This window comes from Podarcis cretensis (assembly GCF_951804945.1).
Source record: "Podarcis cretensis genome assembly, chromosome: 3".
Classification (NCBI taxonomy): Eukaryota; Metazoa; Chordata; class Lepidosauria; order Squamata; family Lacertidae; genus Podarcis; species Podarcis cretensis.
The window spans coordinates 43,551,488-43,578,915 of record NC_137172.1 but is presented as its reverse complement, the minus strand read 5'-3'; the positions used below and the strand labels follow the sequence as shown (position 1 = coordinate 43,578,915).

The 27,428-nt window shown below is 41.2% G+C and overlaps 1 protein-coding gene across 3 annotated transcripts in view; it reads left to right on the top strand.

The window, feature by feature from the left end:
• Window positions 1–27,428, top strand: part of PRKD3 (protein kinase D3) — a 51,293-nt gene that overhangs the window by 22,310 nt on the left and 1,555 nt on the right. For 2 of the 3 annotated variants that reach the window (XM_079969479.1, XM_079969478.1), the window contains exons 3-19: window positions 1,527–1,665; window positions 3,675–3,806; window positions 5,146–5,303; window positions 6,731–6,920; window positions 8,215–8,292; window positions 11,180–11,363; window positions 13,457–13,580; window positions 14,395–14,472; window positions 15,314–15,590; window positions 16,938–16,990; window positions 19,392–19,464; window positions 21,009–21,115; window positions 21,528–21,689; window positions 23,375–23,473; window positions 23,835–24,102; window positions 25,330–25,415; window positions 26,443–26,540. In XM_079969479.1, coding sequence (XP_079825605.1) covers window positions 1,527–1,665; window positions 3,675–3,806; window positions 5,146–5,303; window positions 6,731–6,920; window positions 8,215–8,292; window positions 11,180–11,363; window positions 13,457–13,580; window positions 14,395–14,472; window positions 15,314–15,590; window positions 16,938–16,990; window positions 19,392–19,464; window positions 21,009–21,115; window positions 21,528–21,689; window positions 23,375–23,473; window positions 23,835–24,102; window positions 25,330–25,415; window positions 26,443–26,540 — 2,306 coding nt within the window. Of the gene's footprint in view, window positions 1–1,526; window positions 1,666–3,674; window positions 3,807–5,145; window positions 5,304–6,730; window positions 6,921–8,214; window positions 8,293–11,179; window positions 11,364–13,456; window positions 13,581–14,394; window positions 14,473–15,313; window positions 15,591–16,937; window positions 16,991–19,391; window positions 19,465–21,008; window positions 21,116–21,527; window positions 21,690–23,374; window positions 23,474–23,834; window positions 24,103–25,329; window positions 25,416–26,442; window positions 27,238–27,428 lie in introns of all 3 variants that reach the window. The other variant, XR_013836945.1, reaches the window with a different exon arrangement.

Below are 27,428 nucleotides of genomic sequence, written 5' to 3'. Positions count from 1 at the left end.
ATCCCTCATGCTGAAGGGTGGTTGAGCTTTTCATAGCAAGTGGGCTGCAAAGGTAGTACAACATGGAACCCATGGGCTGCACACTGCCTTGTTGCACACAGGGGAAGCAAGGCCAAAACTTGACCCCCCCCCGCCCTTGCGCTGCCTTCCTAAAGCTGGCTAAGCGAGGTTCGGGGCTTTGGGAAGGAGGCAGAAGACACTGGCAGGGTCTTAGACCCCTTCTTCTTCCTCCCCAAAGCTGGGAAAGCACCAATTAGGCTTTGTGACGGAGGTGGGAGCACTCTTAGGACCATGTCTGAGCCCTCATGCATGCTTCCCACAGCTCAGCATCTTGCTTACCTGGCTTTGGGAAGGCAGTGTGAGGGCTGGTGTGTGTGCCAAATATTGCTGAGGACCACCAAAAAGCCTCAAGGGACCACCCTACTCTAGAATATGATGCAATGCGAAACACAATATTCATTCATCAAATCTGGTTGACACTTTGAAGAAATGATGCGAAAACATCTTGCCTATAGTTTTCTTTATCAGAAACAGCAGCTATTCCATCAGGCTGAAAGGCTCTTTTGGGGCTCCTCTCCTCAAGTTTTTCCTAGCTGGTCGTTCCTCTGTAAGTAAGACGTTTCCTCCCCCGCCCATTCCAATCACCTTCCTTTTTTATTACGTATCTTAGATTGTAAATTTGAGGGCAGGGATTGTTATCAGTGCCATTTGTAAGCCACTCTGGGAGTCATCTTTGGCAGAAGAGTGGGAAGAAAGTTCCTTAAATAAAGAAAACTAATTTTACAGTTTGTTCAGAAAGTTGTCAGGAAAGTGTACATTTTGTAACGTAGAAAGGTTCCGACCTTCTCTGGAGTTCATGCACCTTATAGAATGGATCTGAACATTGGAACATTTAATCATACACACTTAGCTGGCTTCTGGCTGTTTCCCTATATAAATAAGAAATGGGGAGGGAGAGAAATCTATCTGAATCCTCTAGTCAGTATTTCTTCTGCCTGGTTCACATACCAATAGTAGCATGTGCCAAGTTTCACTTGCTACGTCTTCTATCTGAAGAGGAGAGATTATGCATGTTTATTCTATGGTTTCATTACGTATATTACACATGGCCCATCTATCCTGTAATTAGATTTGAGTATGTTTGAGATTGAAAAAACACATTTCATCTCATTGCTTTAAAATCTTACAGTATTAGCAAGGCAAGTATATTTTTTTATCGATAGCTGTTTTTGTATGTTGTAGTTCATCACCAACTACTCCTCTATCAAGGCCAATGAGACAATAGCACAGAAACTTTATATCATTCAACATTAGGTAGCCTCTATTGCAAACCTTTTAACTTTCAGCTATTCTTCATCAACACATTTATTTTTCAGAAGTTATTAAGGTATTAATAGATTTGCTGTGTTCTAAAGAATGCATGCATTCAGGTTTTCTGTAGTAGCAATAGTTGGAGATTTGCATCAGTTTGAGATGAGCAAATTATGACATGCTATAATTTGGAGTCTGCTTTTTTGTTGTTGCAGTTCCCAGAGTGTGGTTTTTTTGGCATGTATGACAAAATTCTCCTGTTCCGCCATGACCTGAACTCAGAAAATATTTTACAACGGATTACATCAGCTGAAGAAATACGTGAAGGTGACCTCGTTGAGGTTGTTCTCTCTGGTAAATAGGTTTTCAATGTGGTTCCCTTATTGTTACATAAAGCCATGATATTACCATTGCTTCAAAATGCTTGAAATTTGTGGACTGCTTTATAAATATTAAAGGTTACTTGGAATAAAGTAGATGAAATGACACCTTACTGAACCAGCTTCTACAGATGAAAATGGTTGAATTTGTGTGTAACAATTGGATAATCTTAATTATCTTCTGAATTTTTTGGAATTAGTAAATTGTCAGTTACCGTATTTTTCGCTCTATAACACGCACCTGACCATAACACGCACATCGTTTTTAGAGGAGGAAAACAAGGGAAAAAACATTCTGAATGAAACAGTGGCTGTATCATTTTTGTGCTTCATGCTGTGGCCACAGACATGTGATCTGATGGTGAATTTGGGATGACCCAATGCAAAAATCCTGAGAATCCCTGTGCATCCATGGTTTGTAGCCACGTTTTTGCACCATTGCAGCCCCAGGCAACAGTGGGTGCGTGATTTGGGGGGGGGGCAGGCTGTAGCCATGGACATGCTATGTGCTCTGATGGTGAATTTGGGCTGACCCAATGCAAAGATCCTGAGGATCCATGTGGATCCATGTTTTGTAACCACGTTTTTGCACCATTGCAGCCCCAGGCAACAGTGGGTGTGTGATTTTGGGGGGGCAGGCTGTAGCCATGGACATGCTATGTGATCTGAGGGTGAATTTGGGGTGACCTAATGCAAAGATCCTGAGGATCCATGTAGATCCATGCTTTTTAACCACGTTTTTGCACCATTGCAGCCCCAGGCAACAGTGGGTGCGTGATTTTTGGGGGGCAGGCTGTAGCCATGGACATGCTATGTGCTCTGATGGTGAATTTGGGCTGACCCAATGCAAAGATCCTGAGGATCCATGTGGATCCATGCTTTTTAACCACATTTTTGCACCATTGCAGCCCCAGGCAACAGTGGGTGCGTGATTTTTGGGGGGCAGGCTGTAGCCATGGACATGCTATGTGCTCTGATGTTGAATTTGGGCTGACCCAATGCAAAGATCCTGAGGATCCATGTGGATCCATGCTTTTTAACCACATTTTTGCACCATTGCAGCCCCAGGCAACAGTGGGTGCGTGATTTTGGGGGGGCAGGCTGTAGCCATGGACATGCTATGTGATCTTATGGTGAATTTGGGGTGACCCAATGCAAAGATCCCGAGGATCCATGTGGATCCATGCTTTTTAACCACATTTTAAGTGGGGAGGGAAGGAAAAACACAGAACGGACAAGGAGCACGAGAGGGGTGTGCAGAGAAGCAGCTGGCTAAGAATGCAGGAGAGGGGTATAACTGGGAGGGAGGAAAGGAAGGCAAAAGTTTTCCCTCACCTACCCACCCAAGCCAGCCAGCTCGCGCGCTCTCTCTCTCTCTCTCCCTCCTGCATGTTTTCCCCTCTGCTTGCCTGGAGGGGAGGGGCTTTCCCTGCTCTTTGTTCCGTTTGAGCAAACACAGCAAGGAAACAGAGGTGGGTGGGCAGTAAGACCCTGAGGCAGAATGCAGGAAAGCAGCCGCTTTCTCCTTTCAGGGTTCCCTTCTCCGAGACGCACAATTTGATTTTTGCCTGCTTTTTTTTGCCTCCCCTCGCACCATTTGGCTCCAGGGACCACACATTCGCTCAATAACACGCACAGACATTTCCCCTTCCTTTTTAGAAGAAAAAATCTGCGTGTTATAGAAGGAAAAATACGGTACTTGATCTATAATAGCAATCACTATGTTCTAAATAGTGTAGAAAGTTCTTCATGCAACCTTTATTAAAAAAACAGGTTTGGTTTTTGTTTTTGTTTTAAAAATGTATATAGTTGTATGTCTTACAATGCATGCTTTGTAGGAGTTGAGCATAGTCATCAGTTTCTATCAAAGGCAGTTTGCTGAGGCTACCATTATTTTAAAAAATCATTCCAGTCAATCATACTTATAAATATTGCTGTAATCAAGTGGGACTCACTCCCGTTTTATAATGTATTTTTTAAAAGCATTGGCTACAGTCGAAGATTTCCAGATTCGTCCTCATATGCTATATGTGCATTCTTACAAGGCTCCCACTTTTTGTGACTATTGCGGAGAGATGCTTTGGGGCTTGGTACGACAAGGGTTGAAATGTGAAGGTAAGTTTGTCAATAAGTGCATCTTAAGTATGACATGTATCTACAGTGGTGCCTCGCAAGACGAAATTAATCCGTTCCGCGATTCTCTTCGTCTAGCGGTTTTTTCGTCTTGCGAAGCAAGCCCATTGACGGCTTAGCGGATTAGCGCTATTAGCGGTCTAGCGACTTTTAGCGATCAGCTGAGAGGCAGCTTATCAGCGGAACAGCTGATAAGCGGCTTAGCGGCTTAGGAAAGGGGGGGAAAAAGCGAAAAAAACCCGCAGGAACTCGCAAGATTTTTTCGTCTTGCGAAGCAATCCCATAGAGAAATTCGTTTAGCGAAGCGCCTCCAAAACGGAAAACCCTTTCGTCTAGCGGGTTTTCCGTCTTGCGAGGCGTTCGTCTTGCGGGGCACCACTGTATGTCCATGTATCTATTGTCCATGACAATACACACTTTCAGTGATTTTGTGTATTGTACTTCAGTCATATTTAAAAATAAAACATAGTAGGTGTAACTCAAAGAGCAAGATGTTATTATTTGAATTTGTTTTTCTAAAAGTCTTACCAAGTCAGCAACCACATCCTCCCCGATAATGGCTTTCTTCTGTGGCAAGCAAAATTTCTGTTTGACGGTGCTACAGAGATATAAACAACCCAGTCTTAAGGGTTTTAGGGCTGTCATACTAGGTTTAGGGTATGCAAAGCTAATGTCAGTGCAACATTGGAAGCTGTAGCATTATGCCAATGCTGCAGACAAACATGCTGGTACAAATGTTTTGGTCTAGCGTGTTGATTAGAGAAATGTTTCCTTTTCTTGTCACAGCTTTTTATAACATGCAAATAAAGTTCTGAATGGGCATACCTTTTCATGTGGCCCTTGTTCAGTTGGCTGCAGTACCTTCCTCAGTTCTCCTGTCAACAGGCTGTTGTCCAGGTATTAGTAACACGACACTTCATGCTTATTGGCTTTTACTCAACTCCTGTGGTTCCAGCTGAGCCAGGAGTACATTGTTTAGATAGTCTGCCAGGGGAAAGAGAGCTGAGGAAGATCAGCAGCAACATGTATTGCATAACAGGCCCCGTTTTCAGGCTTTAGCTAGGGTGAAGCAGGGTCAGAAAAGCAAGTATTCAGGCCAAAAAAATTCCATGCATTACACAGATCTGCTGATAATTACACCACCACTCCGTTGTGCTAGGAGATTATTAAAATTATATTGAGAGTCAAATTCACCATGTTTTGGCTTGATCTGTCTTTTCTGAAAATATGATCCTAATTTATTACTGTCAGTTCTATTTAAATGAATGGTATCATTCATAATAAGTTGTTTATCCCCCTTCCCTAATGCTAATTTTATTAGGGTGTGGATTAAACTACCACAAGCGATGCGCCTTCAAGATCCCAAACAACTGCAGTGGTGTAAGAAAGAGGCGTTTATCTAATGTATCTTTACCAGGATCTGCACTTTCAGTCCCAAGATCAGTGCAAGCTGAATACACAGTCGCAGTCACAGAAGAGGTATTTAGATGATTTTTTTTCCTCTTAAGGTGGGATTCCATTCAAGTTGCATAAGCTACTGTCATGTGTCAAGGCACATAGGCCCAAACCTTCCTTTCTTAAATATGTGGGGCTCCTGGAGCTCCTTATCTGTGTTCTGATTTAATTTGTGCTGAGGTTCAGCTGCTCAAATAGCCTTAGAGTAGATTTTCAATTCCAGAGATTTTTCCTGGAAAGTTTGTTGCTAAGCTTCTAAAGCACTCTTCTACAAAATATCAAAACTGATATATAAAAAATATATAAGCATAATAAAATAATAAAGTATAGTCAGAAATTGTATGAGGACACAATCTTGCTGAAGCTCAGTAGGTCTGTGTCTGGTCAGTGCTTGGATGGGTGACTTTCTGCGAACAAAATTTATATCACCTTGGGTTCCATGATGGAAGAGAGGTAGGATAATAATATAAGAACAAATGGTTTAATGGTTCAGATTTGTGAAGTAATTGTGACTAGATGCTAAATCTGTAAGCTGTACGCTTACCAATACATGACATAATCCCATTTTTGGCATGGTGCATGTTGCCATAAATCATTTGAAGAGCGTGATGCAAGATATAATCACTAACAACTTCCCCTTTCTTATTCTATCCCTCCAAAGCACAGCAAATGTAATATGGTTTTCCTTTTTTGTGTGTTGTGTGTGTTTATAACCAAATCAATCACTTTACACTAGGTGATAAAGGTTAACAATGGAAATATTACATATATGTAAGGTAAAAGTAGGATTTAAGAACCTGATTTATTGCTATTCTGAATGTAATAGGATGAATATATAGTTCAGCAGTGCCCTATTGCTTGAAAGGTGGATGGCTCCATTCATGAGTGTAGATGTTACAGTTGTATTAAATTAATAAAAATCCACCCCATCTGCAATCCAGTAAGGGCTTGATCAGGTTAGCTCAGGCCCTCAGTCTGACTTGAACCCTCATCTCACTCACTTTAAGGAATTAAACTCCAGCCTGTGGCCATAGCAAAAACAAGGCATGGAGCTTATTAAAAGTGATGGTGGATGTCTTCTGAAGTATTAAGGAGGGCTGTTTAATATCACTGGTAAATGCCAACTATTTGGTTTCAGCTCGCACCTAGGTTGGTGTAGCAATATATGGCTTCTGTGTTATTTAGATTCCTTATTATGGATACTTTTCCCAGGCTTAAGTAGAAACATAAGAAGAGTCCTACTGGATCAGACCAAAGAACCATCTAGTCCAGCATCCTGTTCTCACAGTGGCCAACCAGTTGGCTTTTAGTTTGCTATAGTCTTGTTGGTAAAGGAGGCCTGGAAAAAAAAAGGATTGGGGAGCTAGGAATGATAGGAGCCTAGGGAAAATATCAGGAGAATTAGGTCTGCACCACAAGTTCAAGCCCTGCATGTCTGCTTTTCTTTTCAGCGTCCCCTTCTAGAGCCCAGTAAGAGGATTCCTTCCTGGAGTGGGCGTCCAATATGGATGGAAAAGATGGTGCTCTGCAGGGTGAAGGTTCCACATACCTTTGCTGTTCATTCTTACACTCGACCCACCATTTGCCAGTACTGCAAACGATTGCTCAAGGGTCTCTTTCGCCAAGGAATGCAGTGTAAAGGTAAGAGTATTCACTGCTGCAAGGTTAATATTGTTATTTGTGCAGCTTTTTCATATTCTTAGCCATAAACCCAAAGCCTGAGTTAAAATTATTTCAGCAAGAAGGGATGCAAGCTTTGAACTACTCCACTAAGTCCTCTTTGTAGCTTTTTTTTTAAAAAAAGAGAAGTAAAAAACCAGGCAAAACTACTGTGGTTTTTCACAAACATAGAATATCCCAAGTGCACAGAAACTCCTACCTTCTCACCTTCACTCTCTTAGTATTAGACACGGGACCACAAACTTTGCAATTGATATGCACAGCATCATAGAATCGTAGAGTTGGAAGGGACCCAACCCACTGCAATGCTGGATCACAGCTAAAGAATCCCTGACAGATGGCCATTCAACCTCTTAAAAAACCTCCAATGAAGGAGATGTGAGGGACCAGATGGGAGGCTGGGGTGTGGTCCAGCAGATTAACCTCCAGTTGCAGATCCCTGTTGTAGGCTATTGGCAAAGCAAGTATTTATAAAGCCATCCCCACTTTAAAAAAGCTGTTTGCATTTAATTTATACTCTTACTAAAATTTTAAAGAGTGTGTAAAATATAGTATTACTATACTTAGCTGAGAAACCCACTTATTTTCCTCAAATGTAATATGTGATTCAACATGGCAGTATAGTTTTGTTGTTTATATGCCATCAATAGCCTGTGTCTCCAGATCATGGATCATCTTTTTTCTTTCCCCCCGCAGACATATGCCTCTGTATATTTACTACTTGGTATGAACCCTTGTCTTATATTTTGTATGTGAAGTGCTTAGTTACTTGTGGCACTCAATAATACGTTGTTTGTGTAGGGATTAGTTTTTTAGTTTCATAGCAGTAGAGATATTTTAAAGTAGAGAGTTCAGTAATGAAGTTTGCAAATTAACACACACAAGATCTTTTATGTACAATTTAAAAGAAACAGTCTGGGGACATCCTTTTCAAGAACATAGCAGTGGTAAATAAGCCTGCTGGGGCCTAGCTGTGTTCTTCCAGCACCCCATTGCTTTTCTGTGCTGCCTTTCCTCTGCTGGCATTTTTCTACTGGTTTTTCTCCACTGGCAGCCCACGTGGTTACTGTGGAAGGCAGAGAGGAGGGATGGTTCATACACCTGCGTGCAATTTCTTGTTGCACATGGCTACTTGGTGAGTGCTTAGATACAAATACATCCCCAAAATAAATAAAATGTAGGTGTCATGTAAGGGATATTTAAAGAGTTTCTCCATAAATGTATGAGTGAAAGAAACCATTTTTTCTTGCTTTAGACTGCAGATTTAACTGTCACAAACGTTGTGCTTCTAAAGTACCCAAAGATTGTCTTGGAGAAGTTGTGTTCAATGGAGGTAAGAGCAAAGATGTTCTGAATCGTAAAGAATTATTTGTGTATTAATTTTCAGTGTGCTTGCAATATATTTAAAAGGTGAGATAGAAGTACGTATATATTTAAATTTGGGTATTTTGTAAATGTTTTTGCATACTTGAGTTGACTGAAAGTGCTCACTATCTGCTGAAGAGAAATATATTAACAACTTGGTCTCTTCAGCAAAGTTGATAGTGAATTTCCATTGAAAGTATTCAGTCTTGTGGTCCCTAGGAGAGTGTCTCAGGAGCCATAGGATATTGTGCTAGGGTAGGCTGCAAGGCTCTCTGGATAATTTATGCTGGTTAGCACTACCACCACCATTTCCCATTTAAGTATTACTAGGTCTGGCAGTAAAGAAATCTAGACCTGAAGTATTTGTAGTATTCTGAGAGCAGGGAATGCTTTTCTAGACTCCTGCCTTGCTTATGGCAGCAGTCCAATATGTAATTCTCAGTTTCTCTCCTTAAAAGCATAGAGGGTGGGGAAATGCTAGGCAAGGTGAGTAGACCAGATCCCACAGCTATGCAAAAACATAACCAATCTCAGAGTTCAAATTACAAGAGCAGATTTATTTAAAGCACTGGAAGAAATAGAAAGCTGTTTTAAATATAAGGAAACTTCTATTTGCTATCCAAGGCAATCTTAGTAATTTACAAATTATTTTCAGCTGACATGCAAAACAGCATGGGTCATCCCAGACAATTCATAGAAGGCATTCAAGGGAGAGATGGAGATCATTTAAAAACCTTGCCCTTTCTTTTTAAAAAAACCCTCTGAAGATTCAGTTGGGGGGTGGGGTGGAGGTTAGCTGGCCAGGTAGGTAAGGTATCCACCAACCAAGGGAAGGCAGTTCTACTTGGAATCTTTGAGGTTCATCACATATGCAGATGGGAGGGATAAGAAGTGTGAATAGGCAAATTACCTGATTTTCCTCAACCCCACCCCATGGGGTCAGAATGGGGTAAGCAATCTCACATGCATGTGAGGCAGATGTTTTAGATGTGACTTGTGTGTCCTAACTAAGGACACCAAACCATCAATTTCAATTGGGTTTCTGCACAGTTCTAAGTGGCATTCAGTGTTGGTGAAGTGTAGAATGTGCAGTGGGGAATATACTATTCCCTCCAAAGTTCCAGTTACAGATAGGTAGCCGTGTTGGTCTGCCATAGTCAAAACAAAAACAAAACAAAACAAAACAAAAAAGTTTGCATGCACACGAAAGCTCATACCAAGAACTAACTTAGTTGGTCTTTAAGGTGCTACTGGAAGGAATTTTTTTTGTTTTTATTCCCTCCAAAGTCTTGCTGGCTGTGCAGGCCAGGGCAGGAAGTGAGGAGGGGGCAGACCTTACCCAGTGTTTTCATTTTACACAGTTTTCCTTCACATTCTATTCTCTCTCCCTGCTCTCCCTAATTTGTTTCAATGATTGGTATGGTTTTCAACAGGTCCCTCCTCAGGGTACCTGGGCTAACTCCTCCAACTTCTCCCACCCCTCATCCTGATCTGAACCCTCCCCCCCCCAATGTCTCATGATATTAAGGCCCAGTCTAGGGTCTCTTTGGAGAATGAAGGGTCTTAGATTCAATGGATCCAAGCCTCTGCTGGATCCTTCAGAAAACCTTACCAGCCGTGGGATCTGGGAATTGGGATCTCCATTAGATACTGAAATTGAGGGAAGAAGATAATATGTTTGGACAGCATATGCTTTCACTGGTGCCTTCAGCATCCCACTGCTTCTCCCCTGTTGCAATAAAACTTGAAAGAATTCTTCTGCTGTAGTCAGTAGAAGACTATTTTCAAGCATATTACAGTGGGTGGGTGCTTGGATTAACCTTTGTATGCTGAGCTGTGACACTCGCCTGCCCGGCTTGAAAAACTCACTAAAATTAGGGTTGAAAATTGACTCCAATGCAAGGCTTTTTTCAAGCCTAATAGTTGGGGGGAGGGCGGGCATGATCTTTCTTTTGGGAGGGAAGGTTAACCCTAATGAATAGCAGGGTGGAAGCTTGAATGTGTGTAAGTGTGGTTGCGGTGTGCAGAGCAGTTTCTCAGGTTCTCAGATTTATCCACTGCACAAAAAAGTTGGGCAACACAATGCCAGAAGTTGATTCTGGAGCCTCACAGTAGCTGCCATTGATGTATTATACCCTTTGCACTCTGATGGAACTGGCTTCCTAGTTTGACACCTCTGTTTTAATTGCTAGCATTACATAACTCCTAATTTCCTCTGTGTAGGGGAGAATTTACGGAATCTTTTCTAAAGCAGAAATGTTGGAGAGCGTGTTTGTGTAAAATTCCTTCTTCATTATTTTGTCTCTGTGCCTGTCTAAAGATACTAGAAAAATCAACCCTGTGTGTGGCAGTTGTGGCTGCCTATCCTTGGCTGCCCTGCTCTGTTTGAAGCAGCAGAAAGCTGGGTTTAACTTGCATTAGTATTGAACCAGGTGTAAAGGGAGTTCTGTTCTCTGATTCCCATCCTGTCCACACCCTTCCCTGGAAAGACATAGTCATGATGTTCTTGCATCAGAGGAGAGGGAGTTGGCTGGCACAGGAGGTGGAAGAACTGTGATGATGCCAACTTTCCACTGATGGAGAATTGCCCTGTGTCAGGAAGTACCTACATAGTATGAAGTGGCCTTAGTAAAACAAAAACATAGCCCAATTGTTTTTACTTTTTCTCCTGTCTTGGTTGTGTTTAATTGAGTATATTTGATTTTGTTACATAGGTACGGAGGGCTGCAACAGATTTCTAATTCATTCCTGACTAAAATTGTGATGTAAATGATTTTTCTAACATGAATAAAATGAATGAATAATAATGAATGAATAATAATATTTTGGAACCTTTTGTTTTTATATGGAATAAGAACCGGCTAGTCCAGGTCAAGATATGGATATGCCAATGGAGGTTGACAGCAGTGAAATGAACAGTGATGGAGGTAGGAGCCTGGATGATACAGAAGAACCCTCTCCCCCAGAAGACAAAATGTTTTTTATGGATCCAGCAGATCTAGATGGGGACAAAGATGAAGAGGCTGTCAAAACTATCAGGTTTGTAAAATCAAAGCATTGCATTGCATGTCTGTGAAGCTCCCTATTAAAGACATTTTTCTGTTGAGAGGAGAATGAATTTTGCTGTTCACGTATTATTATTTATTATTGGTTTTACAAGAGATGCTTTCTCACTCTTCAGCATAAGTGAAAAACAGCAATTAACAGAATTGATTAAATGTGAAAGTATGTAGGCATGAACCTATTGGAAGTAGAATCCCCTGTGAGCATCAACATGGAAATAAATTACATTATTGAAGAATGCTTAGCTATACTGACTAGTTGATGGAAAATGTTATGCTGACCTAGATTTATAGGGCTACTTTATTCTCCTGACCTTAGGCCAAACTCATTCCAGTCCTAATGCAAGTCAATTGATTGAATGGAGTTACATAAGGAATCAATTTTGCTCCTAAACGGCGTTTCCGTGTGCGGCTCTGGCTCTGGCTCTGGCCAGAGCAGCGATGTCACGCTGGCCACGTGACCCGGAAGTGTCTCCGGACAGCGCTGGCCCCTGGCCTCTTAAGTGAGATGGGCGCACAACCCCAGAGTCTGTCAAGACTGGCCCGTACGGGCAGGGGTACCTTTACCTTTACCTATGTGTTGCAAGTTAGGTTAAAGGAAACAACTTTTGGCTCATTGGATGTGACCTCTAAAGGGTCATGTGTTTTTACTTGTATATGTACTACTAGAGTAAATTATTTGAATTACAGCTCATACTATTGTTTATAAAAGATGAGATCCAGTGTAGTTTATGGAAATAGAGCAATGGATTTAAAATAGTGTTCAGCCGTGGACTCATTAGGTGGCCTTAAAGAAATTTAAGCCTTAGCTAAACACTGTGAAATAGGAATAATAAAGACAGACTTCACTGGGATGTAGTGAGAATGAAAGTGAGGATTGCAAGACTATTTATCTACCTAAAACTCAATTCATGTTTACTGTGTGCTTCAAATCATTTTCCTCTGTAGCAGGGTGGGGAACCTCATGCCTGGGGGCCAGATGTGGCCCTCTGTGCCTCTCTATCTGGTCCTTGAGACTCTCCCCAGCCACAGCTCCTCTGCCAAGGCCACTCCCCTCTATAGCACTGCTTTGACCCTCCTTGAGTGTTTTTGTGTGGAGGGCGTATGTCCTTAGATTCTGATTATGCTTCCTGCTTGCCTGCATGGAGGATAGAGAAGAGTGGGAGGATGTGTGTAAAAACTAGTCTACCTTACAAAAGTAAAATTCATGTTCACGGCTCTTTCTGTTACCGTCCCCACTTTTGCTTGTGGCCTTGCCTCCCCCCAGCATGTGATTCCCAGAAGGTTGCTTAGAAGGGAATGCAGCCCTCGGACTGAGAAAGGTTCCTCACCCTGAATGTACAAACAGGGCATGGACTCAGTACATGGCAACTAGAATGCAGGGCCCTGCTTGGTACCATCTTTCTTAGGCTGTGTTTGTCCTCTCCTCCCATGAGAAGATTTCAGAGTGGAAGTGGAGCTGAGTTCCTGTCCTACTGGGCACGATTCAGGATAGCTGCTATAGTACTTATCTCTCCCTTCAAGAAAAATAGGAGCACAGGAAGATGGTTTTAATTTAGGATAGGACTTAATTTAGGATAAGATTTTTGCTCTTTGTTACTGTCTCTATTGCTGTTGGATGTGTGTATATGTGGAAAGAGGACTGAGTTTATATTCAGGCTTGGTTTGATGAAAGAGTTCATCCTAGGACCCCTTGTTTTGTTGGTTCATAGGGCAGGTTTGGGCTTTACTGTAACCTGCTGCCCAAGAGTTAATAAGTCTGCCTTGGCATCTTCTATAATGTTGTAAAGGACTTTGACTCCTTATCTAAAACTGTGTCATAGCCCCTTAACATGGTAACGTGTCTTGCCTAATCTGGGTGGGGGAGGGTTAGTGATTTTAAAAACAACTTTCTTGTCATCTGTATGATCATGATGTGCCCTACATAATGTTTTATCTTTAGAAGATTTTTGTTTAAGATGCAAGTAATAGTCAAGAATATTCTACTTGAAGTTTATCCTGAATTATAGCTGTGCTATAGGGTGTGCTGAAATATGTATGATTAGAGACATGCATTTCTTTTTTCAACAGCCCATCGACAAGCAATAATATTCCATTAATGAGGGTTGTGCAATCAATCAAGCACACAAAGAGGAAGAGCAGTACAATGGTGAAGGAAGGATGGATGGTTCATTACACTAGCCGAGACAACCTGGTCAGTAATTTTACCTCTACTTTTCAGTGTGATATTTACTTTTAGTTATTTTAAGTCTGGGATGGGGAAACTGTGGCCTTCCAGATACTGTTGGGCTCCCAACTCCTTCAAAGCAAGCTAGCGTGACCAATAGCTGAGTTTATGGGAATTGTAGTCCAACATTTAGAGAACCACAAATTCCTCACCTATTTTTTGCTTTAAAGATTGCTTTAAAACTCTCAAGAAAGGAAATGATCTATGCTGCTCTGTTTATGCAAGCAGGGCTTCTTCAGTACTAGCTATGGGAGGAGAAAGAACTCTCTGTACTGGCTGAGCTCTATCTGCCATTGTAACCAACAGAAGCCTTGTTTGTATGTTGGGTTCAGGATCACAATGGTGTGGTAGTGTCTCCCTTATCCAAGACAAGTTTCCCGAGCCAACTCTGTTGCAGCCTCTGAGGAACAGCTAGAAAATGGGGTCACAGTGTTGTTCTCCCCGTTCCACTGTTTTCCTGCTCAGATCTCTTGAGTCTTAAAGTCTTTGCCTGATGGGGACTTTCCCAAAGTGTTGGGACAGTGATACCTACTGCTGCTGCCCTGGGATAGGAGGTGGTCACAGAAAAAAAAGGGGGGCACAGGAGGTACTGAGAAACATCTTGGTCCTATGCATTGCTGCACAGGCTTGAGCTTTAGAGTAGGCACTGTTTGAAAAAGCATAGCTGATAGTACCTTTAAAGGTCATCATCAGTACAGGCCATTGAAATTGCTAACATGGATTCTGCTATAGGGTACCAATGTCTGTGTCTTAAAGAGAAACCCTCTCATATTTGTTGCAGAGAAAAAGACATTACTGGAGGCTGGATAGTAAATGTCTTACACTATTTCAGAACGAATCTGGGACAAAGTATTACAAGGTAAGTGATGATATAAATCTCTCTTTTTTTTACTTACGTCAGTTTCCATCTAAAGTGTTGTTCCCCTAATGTTAATCTGTCGTTGAAATCCTTCATTTACATCCTTTTCTCTGCACAATACTGTATTTGTGTATTAACTGTTGAACCCTAAATATCATAGGTATGTTAAGATTGAGATGTTCTTTTAATGAAGGTGCACCGTGTCTCTTGTGTACAGTTCTTTATCTGTTTATTTGTGTGTTACAGTGCCCAGCCATGCATGGATATTTTATGCCCCTTGAAACCAGACTAGTGAATGTTTGAGGGACTGGGGTAACAGAAGTAGAATACTTACTGAAGAAAAGGATAGCATATATGGGAGGAGGCAAAGGATTGAGAGAGCCAAAATTGATCATGTCCTGTGACATAGCTGGGAATAAGAAGGCTTACAAAGCACCTGACAGGCTGCAAAACTGAAAATAAGCAATTATGTCTGCTTCCTGAGTGGATGGTGAAAGGTCTTCTCACTTTGGATATGGTGTGGTGATTCTGTAATGATGAACTGGGTCAGGGCTGCTATAGAAAGATTGATTCTATGGACAATGTAGCACCAGAGATGAAAGGCAGTTCTAAACTGTGTCGTGGGAGGAAAATGCCAGTTGGGTCCAGAGCAAAGACAAAACTTTATTAGCGGCCCTTCTTGATTGTAATATTTGTGCAATCCCTAGGAACCTAAAGAGGGACTAAAGCCAAGGCCACTCAGTGCTATCAAAATATTTCTAGTTGAGTTCAGTAGCATACATTTTGTTATTGTTGCATATGCCCTCCACTCCTAGTGTTTAACACATTTTGTTTCCTTTAGGAGATTCCGCTTTCTGAAATTCTTCAGGTGACTCAGCCGCGGGACTTCTCAAACGTGGTGCAAGGCAGCAACCCACACTGCTTTGAAATAATCACTGACACTATGGTGTACTTCGTTGGCGAGAACAATGGCAGCAATCATCATAATCCTGTTTTGGCTGCTACTGGAGTGGGACTGGATGTAGCGCAGAGCTGGGAGAAAGCTATTCGTCAAGCTTTGATGCCAGTCACGCCTCAGGCTAGCATTTGCACTGCTGCAGGACAAGGGAAAGATCACAGTAAGAGCACAGAAGCACTCTCTTCTTCCTAATGGAGATCTGTGAAGTAATGGGCCCTGGTTCAACAAAATATTTTATGGGTTGCTTATGCCTGCAACATGTCATGGGGCTGGCTCTGTATTTGAATCAGACCTTCAACTGCTACATATTTAGCATTAGTTAGTATGTCAGTGCTGTTCCTCTCGGAGTTGATTCCTGTCTTGCTAATTCTACATATGTAACAATTAAGGGCCTGGTTTTAAAACTGAAACTGTGTGGAATACCATACGAGTAAGCAATGCAACTCTTCCTAGCCCGGTGTTGAAAGCAGGCCACATGCTGCTAGTGTAGCCTTTCCAAAAATTCTTTCCCTTCCTGTGTGAGTTGTAGCCATTGACTAAACTCATCTGAAGTCATGCCATTTATATTCTAACTATGGAGCAAGCAGGACCCTGCTCGTAGAATGCTGACATATAACACAGCTTCAGTGGAGGAACTGAGAAGTCATTTTGGCTTACAGAAAAAAAACATGCAGAGAACCGTTGTCCTAGGAGCAGGAGGAACTGTGTACTGATGGCAGGAAGAGAGAGGGTGGTGACGGTGAAGAGGAGGATTAGAATTCTGACAGAAAGATAAATGAGTAGGCAGTGGGCTAAGGAAGACATGACCTGAGGGGAGGACAGGTGGAATTACAACATGCATGCTTCATAGCCAAGAACAGTGCATTTGTGTGGGGTGGGGGACAGGGAGGGCTTAAATAGAAGGGTGGTGGGGTGAAACAGCTTGGACTGGTTTTTTCGTGATTCTCCTTGTATTAAAAATAAGGCTGAGCCCTGGCACATTGCAGCTCTGAGCTAGAGGCAAAGAATGGAGAACTTGTGATGAAAAGCAGGACTGGGTTGTCTGACTGTTGAATTAAAGGAGATTCTGGCAATGCCTAATGCCCCCAAAGACTGGTGTTTAGGTTCAGACCTGTGTAACAGTTATGCAATACATTCTGTATGCCTATTTGACTTATACATAAGAAAAACGCATGTGTTTACAAATTCCTTAGTTCCTTTGAGGTGGAGACATAAGGAGAGCAAATGTCTTGAAGGAAGGAGGAACACGGGCAATGTTGATGGCCAGTGACAAAATAGAACTGAAGAAAAATATTCTGTGTTGTTGTGGTAGAGTTCACTGCGAGGGAGATTTTGAAAGCTGTCTGTTAGGGGGAACATAAAGAGGTGTTTGGAAATGTGATGCAGAGTGCCAAGGCTACATTTCACATATTAATTGGAATGTCAATAAATGTTTGGCTGCTAGGACATTGGTCTTTCATTGTAATACTGCTTCCACATTAAAAACATGTATATTTTCTCATTGCAGAAGAATTATCTGTCAGCATTTCTGTTTCAAATTGCCAGATCCAAGAAAATGTGGTGAGTCACAAAATGTAAATACTATTGTAGCTGGATTGTTATCAGTTGTCCCCCGATGGCTATTTTATATCAAAATAATTGGAGATAAAGACAAATGAAAAGCTGAAGAACACATTGTTCCCATTAGGCAACCTAGCTTATTTAATACAATGACTTGTCTGAAAAAAAATCTATATATGGTAAAGTTTCTTAACCTTTTTAGTAGTGAGCAATGCAAAAAGAGAAGCCTTGTAAATGATACTTTTTAAGTTTGATCCCTTCCCCCACTTGAGAGCCAGTGTGGTGTAGTGGTTAAGAGTGGTAGACTCATAATCTGGTGAACCGGGTTCAATTCCCCGCTCCTCCACATGCAGCTGCTGGGTGACCTTGGGTCAGTCACACTTCTCTGAAGTCTCAGCCTCACTCACCTCACAGAGTGTTTGTTGTGGGGGAGGAAGGGAAAGGAGATTGTTAGCCGCTTTGAGACTCCTTTGGGTAGTGATAAAGCGGGATATCAAATCCAAACTCTTCTTCTTCTTCTGATATGCAGGAATTGAACTAAATACAATAAAGATTACTGACAAATTTTGAACCTATAATTTAAAACCATTATCAGTTGTTGGATGAGAATTAAGGCTTATTATTATTATTTTAAAAAGACTATTGTTGGGGGCTGCCTTTTTGGTAGTTATTTCCCAAAAGGAGGAATGACTTTGTTCCCCAAGCATGAAATGTGCATCCATGTTCTGATCTAAAACCATACTCCAGTGCCTTCTTATAGTAGGTTATCTGGGGGAAGGGAAACCCCATAGTCTAGGGAAACAAATGCTGCAGTCCTTTGCCCAGTTACTTGAAAGCAAGTCTCATTGAATTTGACAGAACATCTAAATGAATATGTATAGGATTTGTAGTTTTGGTAGAACATTGGTAGGCTAATTGAAATGTTTTGGGACACGGGTGGCGCTGTAGTCTCTTGGGCTTGCCGATTGGAAGGTCGGTGGTGCGAATCCCTGCAATGAGGTGAGCTCCCGTTGCTTTGTCCCAGCTTCTGCCAGCCTAGCAGTTTGAAAACATGCCAGTGCAAGTAGATAAATAGGTACCACTCCGGCGGGAAGATAAATGGCATTTCCATGCACTCTGGCTTCCATCACGGTGTTCCGTTGTTCCAGAAGCGGTTTAGTCATGCTGGCCACATGACCCAGAAAGCTGCCTGTGGATAAATGCCGGTTCCCTCAGCCTGAAGCGAGATGAGCGCCACAGCCCCATAGTCACCTTTGATTGGCGTTAACTGTCCAGGGGTCATTTACCTTACCTTTACCTAATTGAAATGTTTTATTTTATTGGTAGTTTAGGTGATGTGTGGTTTGTACTCTTCTTCCCTAGTCTTTTGTTTATTATATTAGTGATATGCCTGCCAAGTTTGCAGGATAGAGAACCTGTGTTTCTTGTTCGTGATCTCTGGGCATTCACACATGTTGGTTCAGTGCCTGTTGAGAGCTCTTTGGGAAATGTCTCTAGCTAGGCTAGAGTTTTAGGAGGTGTCCTGTCCCCACCTTTCATGTGCCCATATCAAAAGGGCATGGCTTCCACCTTTGTGCTCAGTTTTCTTTCTCCCTCATCTCAAGGCTGACTTTTGTTTGTGAGGCAGACAGGTTCTTCTAGTCAAGCACTTCTTAGTGTGAGGTCAGAATGTTCTCTGGAATGTGCCCAGAAATTCTGGAATGTTTTCCTGTGGATCACCTTAGAGCAGGTCTGGTGGTAGCTAAATGAGTTTCACCCAGTGCCAGTGACATAAATGAGGCAGTGATGCCAAATCTGGGGCCCAGCCCTACTCTTGCTCATATTACAAATATGTGTGACAATGTGCTTACTACAAGTACAGTTGTCAGGAATCCATCATTGGTTGCAGCTCCTCTTTTGCATACACAGAATACATCTACAATGTGGCAAATGTTCTTGACTGGCCATGCTAAAGAAACAAAGATCTATGGTTCTGATGGGATTTTCATATAGACTGGCCTTAGCATATGAGCACACATTCATGCTGACAGAAAGGCTGGTTTGTATGCTTTATTGTTACACAGCTGGAGACAGGTTTAAGGAATACAGATTGCACTGCAGTTTGTAAATTTGCAAATAAATTACAAATAAATTTGCAAATGTTAATTTTGTATGCTGTTCTCATCTCTGTTACACAAGTTACTATACATGGTAAACAATGCTAGCATGAACAGGTTTTAACAGGTGGGAACGGACCTTTTTTACTCCCCTTTTTTGGAGTAATTTTTAATTGGGTTATAAAGAAATACTTTCTTTCCCTTTTTGTGTCCATGAAGTGTAGCTCTTAAAGCTTCTGCCTCTGTCACTGAAGTAATTGAACATAATATTTACCTTCCCCTGCCTGCACCCTCTCTTCCCCTAGGATATCAGTTCCGTATACCAGATCTTTGCTGATGAGGTGCTTGGCTCTGGTCAGTTTGGTGTTGTGTATGGAGGTAAGTTTGACTAAACAATCACTGCAAGTTCAGACTTGTGATATTTGGCTTTGCTTCATGCTAGATCTTCTCTCAGGTTAGGAGAATGTAATTCAATAGTTCCAGTTCAAGAGACAGTTTCTGTCTCTTACGCTTGCCTGGTTTACAACATTAATTCCCATTCAGTTGGTTCTTCTGTTACCTTGCAGAAGTTATGGAATGTTACAGTTGGGTTGCCTTTCTTTTTAATCTAGTGAAAATAAGCCTATATTTTTTGTACCTTTTACTTACACTTAAATCTTTAAGGCAGGTACTCTTTCTGCTTGCTCTATGCAACTATCTTCCAGAGCAGTTATTGTACCCTGACTAATTACAGAATCACCAGTACTGAATAAAGAACTCCAGGTGAGGTCCAGCTAGGCCTCTAAAATAGTAGTAGTGTGGTGTCCTTGTAGCATTTCTTTAGCATTCTTTCTGCCCCTTATGTATATTTTGTGCTTATCTTAAATAAACTGATCGGCTTTTCTCATTAATGTTATATCAAGGCTTTTGTATGTTTTGTTCCATATCAGCTGAAGTGCAATGTGATAGAAGCTAGGGTTGTCCTGTAGGTAGAATCTGGATTCTGATATTCATCCTTTTATTAACTCACTCAGTAATTCTGGACCATTTTATTAACTCAACCTAAATTCCTCAGCTGTGGAAGATAAGTAGTAATTTTATTTTATAAGTGAGTGTGGCTAAAACTGAATATAAGCAAGTCTCTTTGCACATTCAAAGCTATAATGTTTGTAATACATGAAGAGTCCCTGAAGGAGCAAGTTCTGAAATTCTGATTTGTTTCAAGCAAACTCTGTTGCCTCTCACTTCTGCACTTTGAGAGCGGAGCTAAACAATGATTTTGTTGAATTAGGCTCTATGCCCATATTAGTAAAGGTGTACCAAAAATATCCCCATGCAAATTAAGGACTGAGAAGAAGCCCATCCCACTAAAATGAAAGTATAATTCTCTCCTTGGACATGCAGGGATTTTGGTCTTAAGGTGAGATTAGATCTTAGCCACAGAGATCTAGACAGCAGAGCAATAATTGCCTTAAGCAGGGAGAAGCACTTTGATATGATGCAAGCTTCAGCACTTCGCATGCTTCATCTGAGATTGTGCTTAGGGTTATACTACTTCCCATCCTCTTTCTCATGTGATAATCATGTAGACTTCACATTTGCATAGGAACCTGAATGCTTCAAGTCCAACAGATGCAGATGCCTTATTCATGCAAACTGTACATTCTTAATATTGTGGTGTACAGATCATGTGGCCAGAGCCCCTATGCAAGCATGAAATCTACCAAGTGAATGTCAGGTGGGGATAAGAGGAAAGCTCTCTCTTCTCAAGGGTATTGGCTGAAAATCTGTAAGTGACAGAGATATTTCCCTCTCTGTTTTTCAGTGTAATATTTAAATACACATTTATCACAAATATCTACCTTCTGTGCAAAAAGTTTCTTTCTGACTCTCCTTGTTGGGTTGGAGATACTAAAGTGTGTACTCTGTGTGTGTTTATGTAGGAAAACATAGGAAGACTGGAAGGGATGTGGCAATTAAAGTCATTGATAAAATGCGGTTCCCCACAAAACAGGAAAGTCAGCTGCGCAATGAAGTGGCCATTTTGCAGGTACAAAGATTATTTGAATCTGTTCTGTTACATCATAGGAATAAGTTTATTATTGAAATACTGTGAGTAGGTGAGCAATCAGAGGCTTGAATTGTACAGATGCTTGAATCTGCATGCTTCAGAGTTGTGAACATACAGTGTTTCTGTGTGATCATTGTTGACATAGCTGGGTACAATCTCTGCGTAGTCTTGCTTTTGTATATTTTAATATTCCTGCTATAGTAGTTTCTGAGCTGTACAGGAAAACTGTAAAAAGAGCCATAGCTTGTGTTTTGTCTCTACAAATATTGCTAGGGATTGCTTGAGTGCTTTCTAAACAATAAAGCATAGCCAGGACGTAGGCAGATATTTTCTGATTTTCAGTACATAATGGTGGTACATTTTTCATGACAATATTAAATATGCTTCCTAGAATTTGCACCACCCTGGGATTGTAAACCTGGAATGTATGTTTGAAACTCCAGAAAGGGTTTTTGTTGTAATGGAAAAACTTCATGGCGATATGTTGGAGATGATTCTTTCCAGTGAGAAAAGCCGGCTTCCAGAAAGAATCACCAAATTCATGGTCACTCAGGTAAGTCTGCTCTTAATAATGGCTTGTACAGTTCTGTTGTCACGCATTCAGGGCAGGCTACAACTATTTAAAATAGACTGTTAAAACAATTTAAATCAAACCGCAGGAAACTACTTTTTCATAACATTTCAGAAAAGTATTATATACAAAGTAACCTTAAGTAGGGATCTGGATCTGGATCCCCTAATATTTATTACCGTATGTACCAGGCAGGAATCTTGGTAGATTGAGATTCCTTTTTATTGCTGCTCTTGAAGAAGCACCTTTCACAAACAAGCAGTCAAATACAGTGGTGCCTCGCAAGACGAAATTAATCCGTTCCGTGAGGCTCTTCGTATAGCGGTTTTTTCGTCTTGCGAAGCAAGCCCATTGACAGTTTAGCGGATTAGTGCTATTAGCGGTTTAGCGGCTTTTAGCAGATCAGCTGATAAGCGGCTTATCAGCGGATCAGCTGATAAGCGGCTTAGGGCTTAGGAAAAGGGGGGGGGAGGGGAAAAACCCCGCAGGAACTCGCAAGACATTTTCGTCTTGCGAAGCAAGGTGATAGGGAAATTCGTTTTGCGAAGCACCTTCAAAACGGAAAACCCTTTTGTCTAGCGGGTTTTCTGTCTTGCGAGGCGTTCGTCTTGCGGGGCACCACTGTAGTGACTCAGGGTTGTATTCAAGATAGTGCTACATTAAAGAGAGTTAGTGTTGAACTTACTCTGTTAACATGTCACTTGGGGGAAAACAGATTCCAAAATGAATAGCTTGCATGTGTATGCTAAAGTTGTAGAGGATAGAAAAATTAAAGGTAGTTTCACAACATGTCTGGTAATGCAGCCTCTTGCACAACAAGTGAACCTGTTACTTTCGACTCCATGGCATGGTTCAGCTCCTGAACCCTCTGCCTCTAGAATCTCTTGCTGCCTGCACCCTTCTTTGTGGTACCAGTAATGTTCTCTTCCCGAGCTGCTCCTTTTTATTATTTTTTAAAAAATATTTGTTGACCCTAAAGTAGCAGCAGCCCTGGCACCAAAGGTCCTCTTCAGAACCAGGCACTCTGGGTAATGTGACCAGGAAAATGTCTGTCCAACTTACATGGCTTGCCACGGCAGGGAGGTGGGAGACTTGTCAGTCCACCATGGATTGGAGTTGCACTTGGCTTCTCAAGCAAAGCACTGCCTCCTAGGCTCAGTGGTGAGTGAGTGGGCAGCAGGTTGGGCTGGTGAGCTAGCACTGGTTTGTGGGCAGCATTGAGAAATAGACCTCCACTAGTGCAATGGTCTTTGCACTGGGAACCTAAGAAGCTGCCTTATACAGGAGCAAGACCATTGGTCCATCTAGCTCAGTACTGTGTACATTGATTGGCAGTGGCTCTGTAGGGTTTTAGGCAGAGTTTTTCCTAGTCATGCCTGGAAATGTTGGGGATTGAACCAGGGACCTTCCGCATGCAAGGCAGATGATCTGCCACTGAACTATGGCCCTTCTCGACTAACGATTTGACAGCATTGGCTCCAACCTCAGTCTCATGTGAAGAGACTCCCTAGCCCTAACATCTTTCAGAAGAGGGGCTGAGGAGGACTCCTGGTGATCCTTAAACTGAAGGTAATTTCACCTGTCTTTTAGGCAATTCTTGGACACATAATATGTTGCATCTCTTTCTCTCTGATTTTGAAAATACTTTTTTCCTTTTATTTTCTTAGATACTTGTTGCTTTGAGGAATTTACACTTCAAGAATATAGTGCACTGTGATTTAAAACCTGAAAATGTACTATTAGCATCAGCAGAGCCATTTCCTCAGGTGGGAAAGAATGAAGTATTTTTTTAATGGTTGTATATTCTGCAGGAGGATATACAGGATAAAATGTTCATTAACTCTGTATTTTATGCCATTTGGGAACAAAGCACCATCTTTTGTACTTTGAATACATCTCATAAAACAATTCTCCGCACACCAGTGTTTGTAGGTCTCTGAGAGAATTGTTACTAAGCCCGAATAGCGTGTCATTTTTCTAATGAGCAATTCTTGCAAAATTGTATGTTGGCGCACAACTCCCTACCCCTATCTGTTTTGTTTTAAAGAGTTGGCTATTACAGTTAATGATTTTTTGATACTGATGTTCAGTTCAAGGTAATTTAATCAAGGGATATTTGTTTTATAGGTGAAGCTGTGCGATTTTGGTTTTGCACGTATTATTGGTGAGAAGTCTTTCCGGAGGTCTGTAGTGGGAACTCCAGCTTATCTCGCCCCAGAGGTGCTTAGAAGTAAGGGCTACAATAGATCTCTGGATATGTGGTCAGTGGGAGTCATCATCTACGTGAGCCTTAGTGGTACATTTCCATTTAATGAGGATGAAGACATAAATGACCAGATTCAAAATGCAGCATTTATGTATCCACCAAATCCCTGGAAGGAAATATCTAGTGAAGGTAAATATACTCTAGAGGTTTTGGATATAATATCTTGGTTCATAATATTTTCCATGTTTCTATATTTTAGACTATGGGGCATGGCATTTAGTGTGAATGGGACCATGGAATTACAAGAGATTTAGGAGGAAACAAAGTGCTGTTATTCAGGAGTTATTGCAAAACGTTTGACTGTAATAGAAAATATTCATTTATTGCACTTTTATTCCACCTTTCCTTCCAAGTAACTCAAGATAGTGTATAGGCACCTGCCTCTACCCTGTTTTTTATCCCTGCAACAACCTTGTAGGGTTTGTAGACTGACAGATAGCAAGGTCACCCAATGAGATTCATGGCTGGAAAACAGATGTGAATCTGGGTCTTCCAGGTCCTGGTTGAACGCTATCCACTATAGTGCAGATGGGTCTCCAGCACAGATGGATAAAAGGCTTTAACTTTTATGTTGGAAACCTTCTGATTCATGTTATAGGGCCTGGTTTGGAGGGTTGTAAGATTAAAATCTGGAGGTATGGCCCTGTCAGGCATTATATTTAGGGCTTTCCCAATGCCTGTTGTAGAAAGGTAAAGAGCCACCAATTATCATAATGGACCCTGGGAACCCTATGTGAAAACATGCCTGTAGATCAGTGTTTTTCAGTTGGTGTAATGTGTTATTCAGCAATGCACTTCTTTGTACACAGCCCTTTCCAAAGTTGTCTTGTTTTCTCCCATGCCTGTAGTCTGCGTTTCCCAGAAAAAAGAACTTTACTTGTGCTTAAAGCTTGTTAATGTCATGTTTAGTTTTCAGCACTGGTGTGTAGGTAATGACAATTTGGAACTTATTATTTAGATCTGTTGCATACCTTTTGCAGCAAATGTACACTTTGAAAAATTGTTTCAATAGTAGGTATCAATTTGTCCTGAAAGCATCCAAACTTAGCATCCTATACATGTTACTCAGAAGTAAATGCTGCTCTGTTCAAAAGTACTTACTCCCAATTTAATGTGTGTAATCTTTCCGCATTATGGTACAATTCAAATTCTCTAAAACAAATAGAAGTCTTATTGTTGACTTCAGATGAATTCCACCCATACGACACAAACTGTTGGAGTAGTACTGTTTACACAAACCCACAAACTTTCCTTTGTCTCTTAATTACAATTTTTTCCTTCAGAATTATTATTGTGGGTGACAGGAAAGACAAAATACTTATTTTGAATACTTTTTTCTCTTCCTTGCTCCTCCAGCTATCGATTTAATAAACAACTTGCTTCAAGTGAAGATGAGAAAACGTTACAGTGTTGACAAATCACTTAGTCACCCGTGGTTACAGGTATAGCTAATGCATACCAGCTTTATTGTGTTATATGTTACCCAGTTCAATTACATGAATCATAATCTGACTCAAGTAGTTGACAGGTCTTGTATAAATGAAATCTTGGAAAGCTTATTTGATTAGAGCTATCTATTTTTCCTTCCTCTCTTTTTTGGGCATGATGAGAGTTTGTTTAATTTGGTCTGGGTTTAGCAGTAGGCACTAGGTTATTTGAAATAATGGATGTTAAGAGTCATAGTTTTGGGATTTAGAATGATGTTGCTGACACTTATTACTTTATAGCTTTGGTTGTTGTATCATACACCCAACCATCAGTTACTGACTTAGAATGTAACTAGATGTCTGAAACCCACTTTTGCTGAGCCAAAGTATATGACTTGGTGATGGAGACAGTACTTGAAAGGAAGTTTCAGCTGACAGAAACAAGGGTTGTCAAACCCTTCCACTGATTTTCCTCTGTAAAAGCTTTCCTGAACCCCTACCATAAGGGCTCTTTTCATTTTGGAATCCAGATGGAGTGTAAAAACCCAACTTAAACTGTCTTGAGGGAAAGGTACTTGGAGAGGATCTCCTGTGAGCATCCCATTTCCACGTCTTAATAATTAGCTGGGTTTTTTGTGTGTGTGCAAAAAACACCTCCCTCTAAGCTTGGCTCTAATTAAGTGTAAGGATTGTGAGCATGACTAGAGTGGAGGTCTATTATCTTGACCCTTGCCTGTTCTTTGTGACCCAGGCAGGACTTGTATCATTAAAGGTGAAAGATGTTTGGGCTTACTTTGCTGTTAGGCAGGCATGAAGATAGGCATACTGGGGTCTTGCAAGGGTTAGAAAGTAATGTGATTAACTGGCACGGAATCAATGTGTTACATTGGTTTGATGCAGAGGCTGTGGTGGGAGTGAGGAACTTGCCCATCATCAGAACTGAATATTGTTGGGCAACACACTGTGCTTTTAGAAATGAATCACTGCGCTATTAAGATCAACATTGTGTTCAGAAACAACTCATCTAAACTTTTCTTTTTAGGATTATCAAACTTGGCTTGATCTTCGGGAGTTTGAAACTCGCATCGGAGAGCGTTATATTACCCATGAAAGTGATGATGCTCGCTGGGAAGAACATGCGTATGAGCACAATCTTGTATACCCCAAACATTTCATTATGGCCCCCAATCCAGATGATATGGAGGAAGACCCATAATTGTTACCCAGGGAAAGGCACTTAACTTAAACCATTACTGATACTCTGATGGAGCAAGTATTGCTCTTTGCTCTTCAGTCTATAAAGCAGTGAAGGATCTTCCATCAGTTTTTGGATGGACTGGATGACTTGGGAAAGGCTCCACATCTCTAGTTACTATGACTATGAATGTGATCCGGCACTGGGTTAAAAGCCATGATATATTTGTGTTAACATTGCCTTACTGGTACATCGCAGTGATGTTACTGGCCGATGAAGTGCACAGAGACTTGATGTAGTATGTGAAATTTCCAGGGTTTTTGTAGTTTACACAATAACAAAATAATTTTAATGGTTTTCTAGTTCCTACCTACTAAGCCATAGAATACTATTTTCTGGTATTTAGATACATCTGTTATGAAGCTGTAGAAAAACCTGAAATATATACCATGACCAAATAACTACAACAATGCTTGATTTTTAAGCCCCATACAAAACACTGGTAGAATATTTATTTAGCAGGTATGAGTTGGAAAAGCAATAAAAGTAAAGGGAGCCAATAACTTTAAGGCAGATTTGTGGTCCTTCTGCTTAACTAGAGTAGCCTCTTGATGTATGGAAGTGCAGAGCACTAAAAGTACAGTCATACCTTGGGTTGAATATGCTTCATGTTGAGTACATTCGAGTTGCGCTCTGTGGGAACCCGGAAGTAATGGAGCGTGTTACTTCTGGGTTTCGCCGCTCGCGCATGTGCAGATGCTCAAAATGATGTCATACGCAGAAGCGGCGAAAAGTGACGCGTGCGTGCACAGACGTGCCGTCGCTAGTTACGT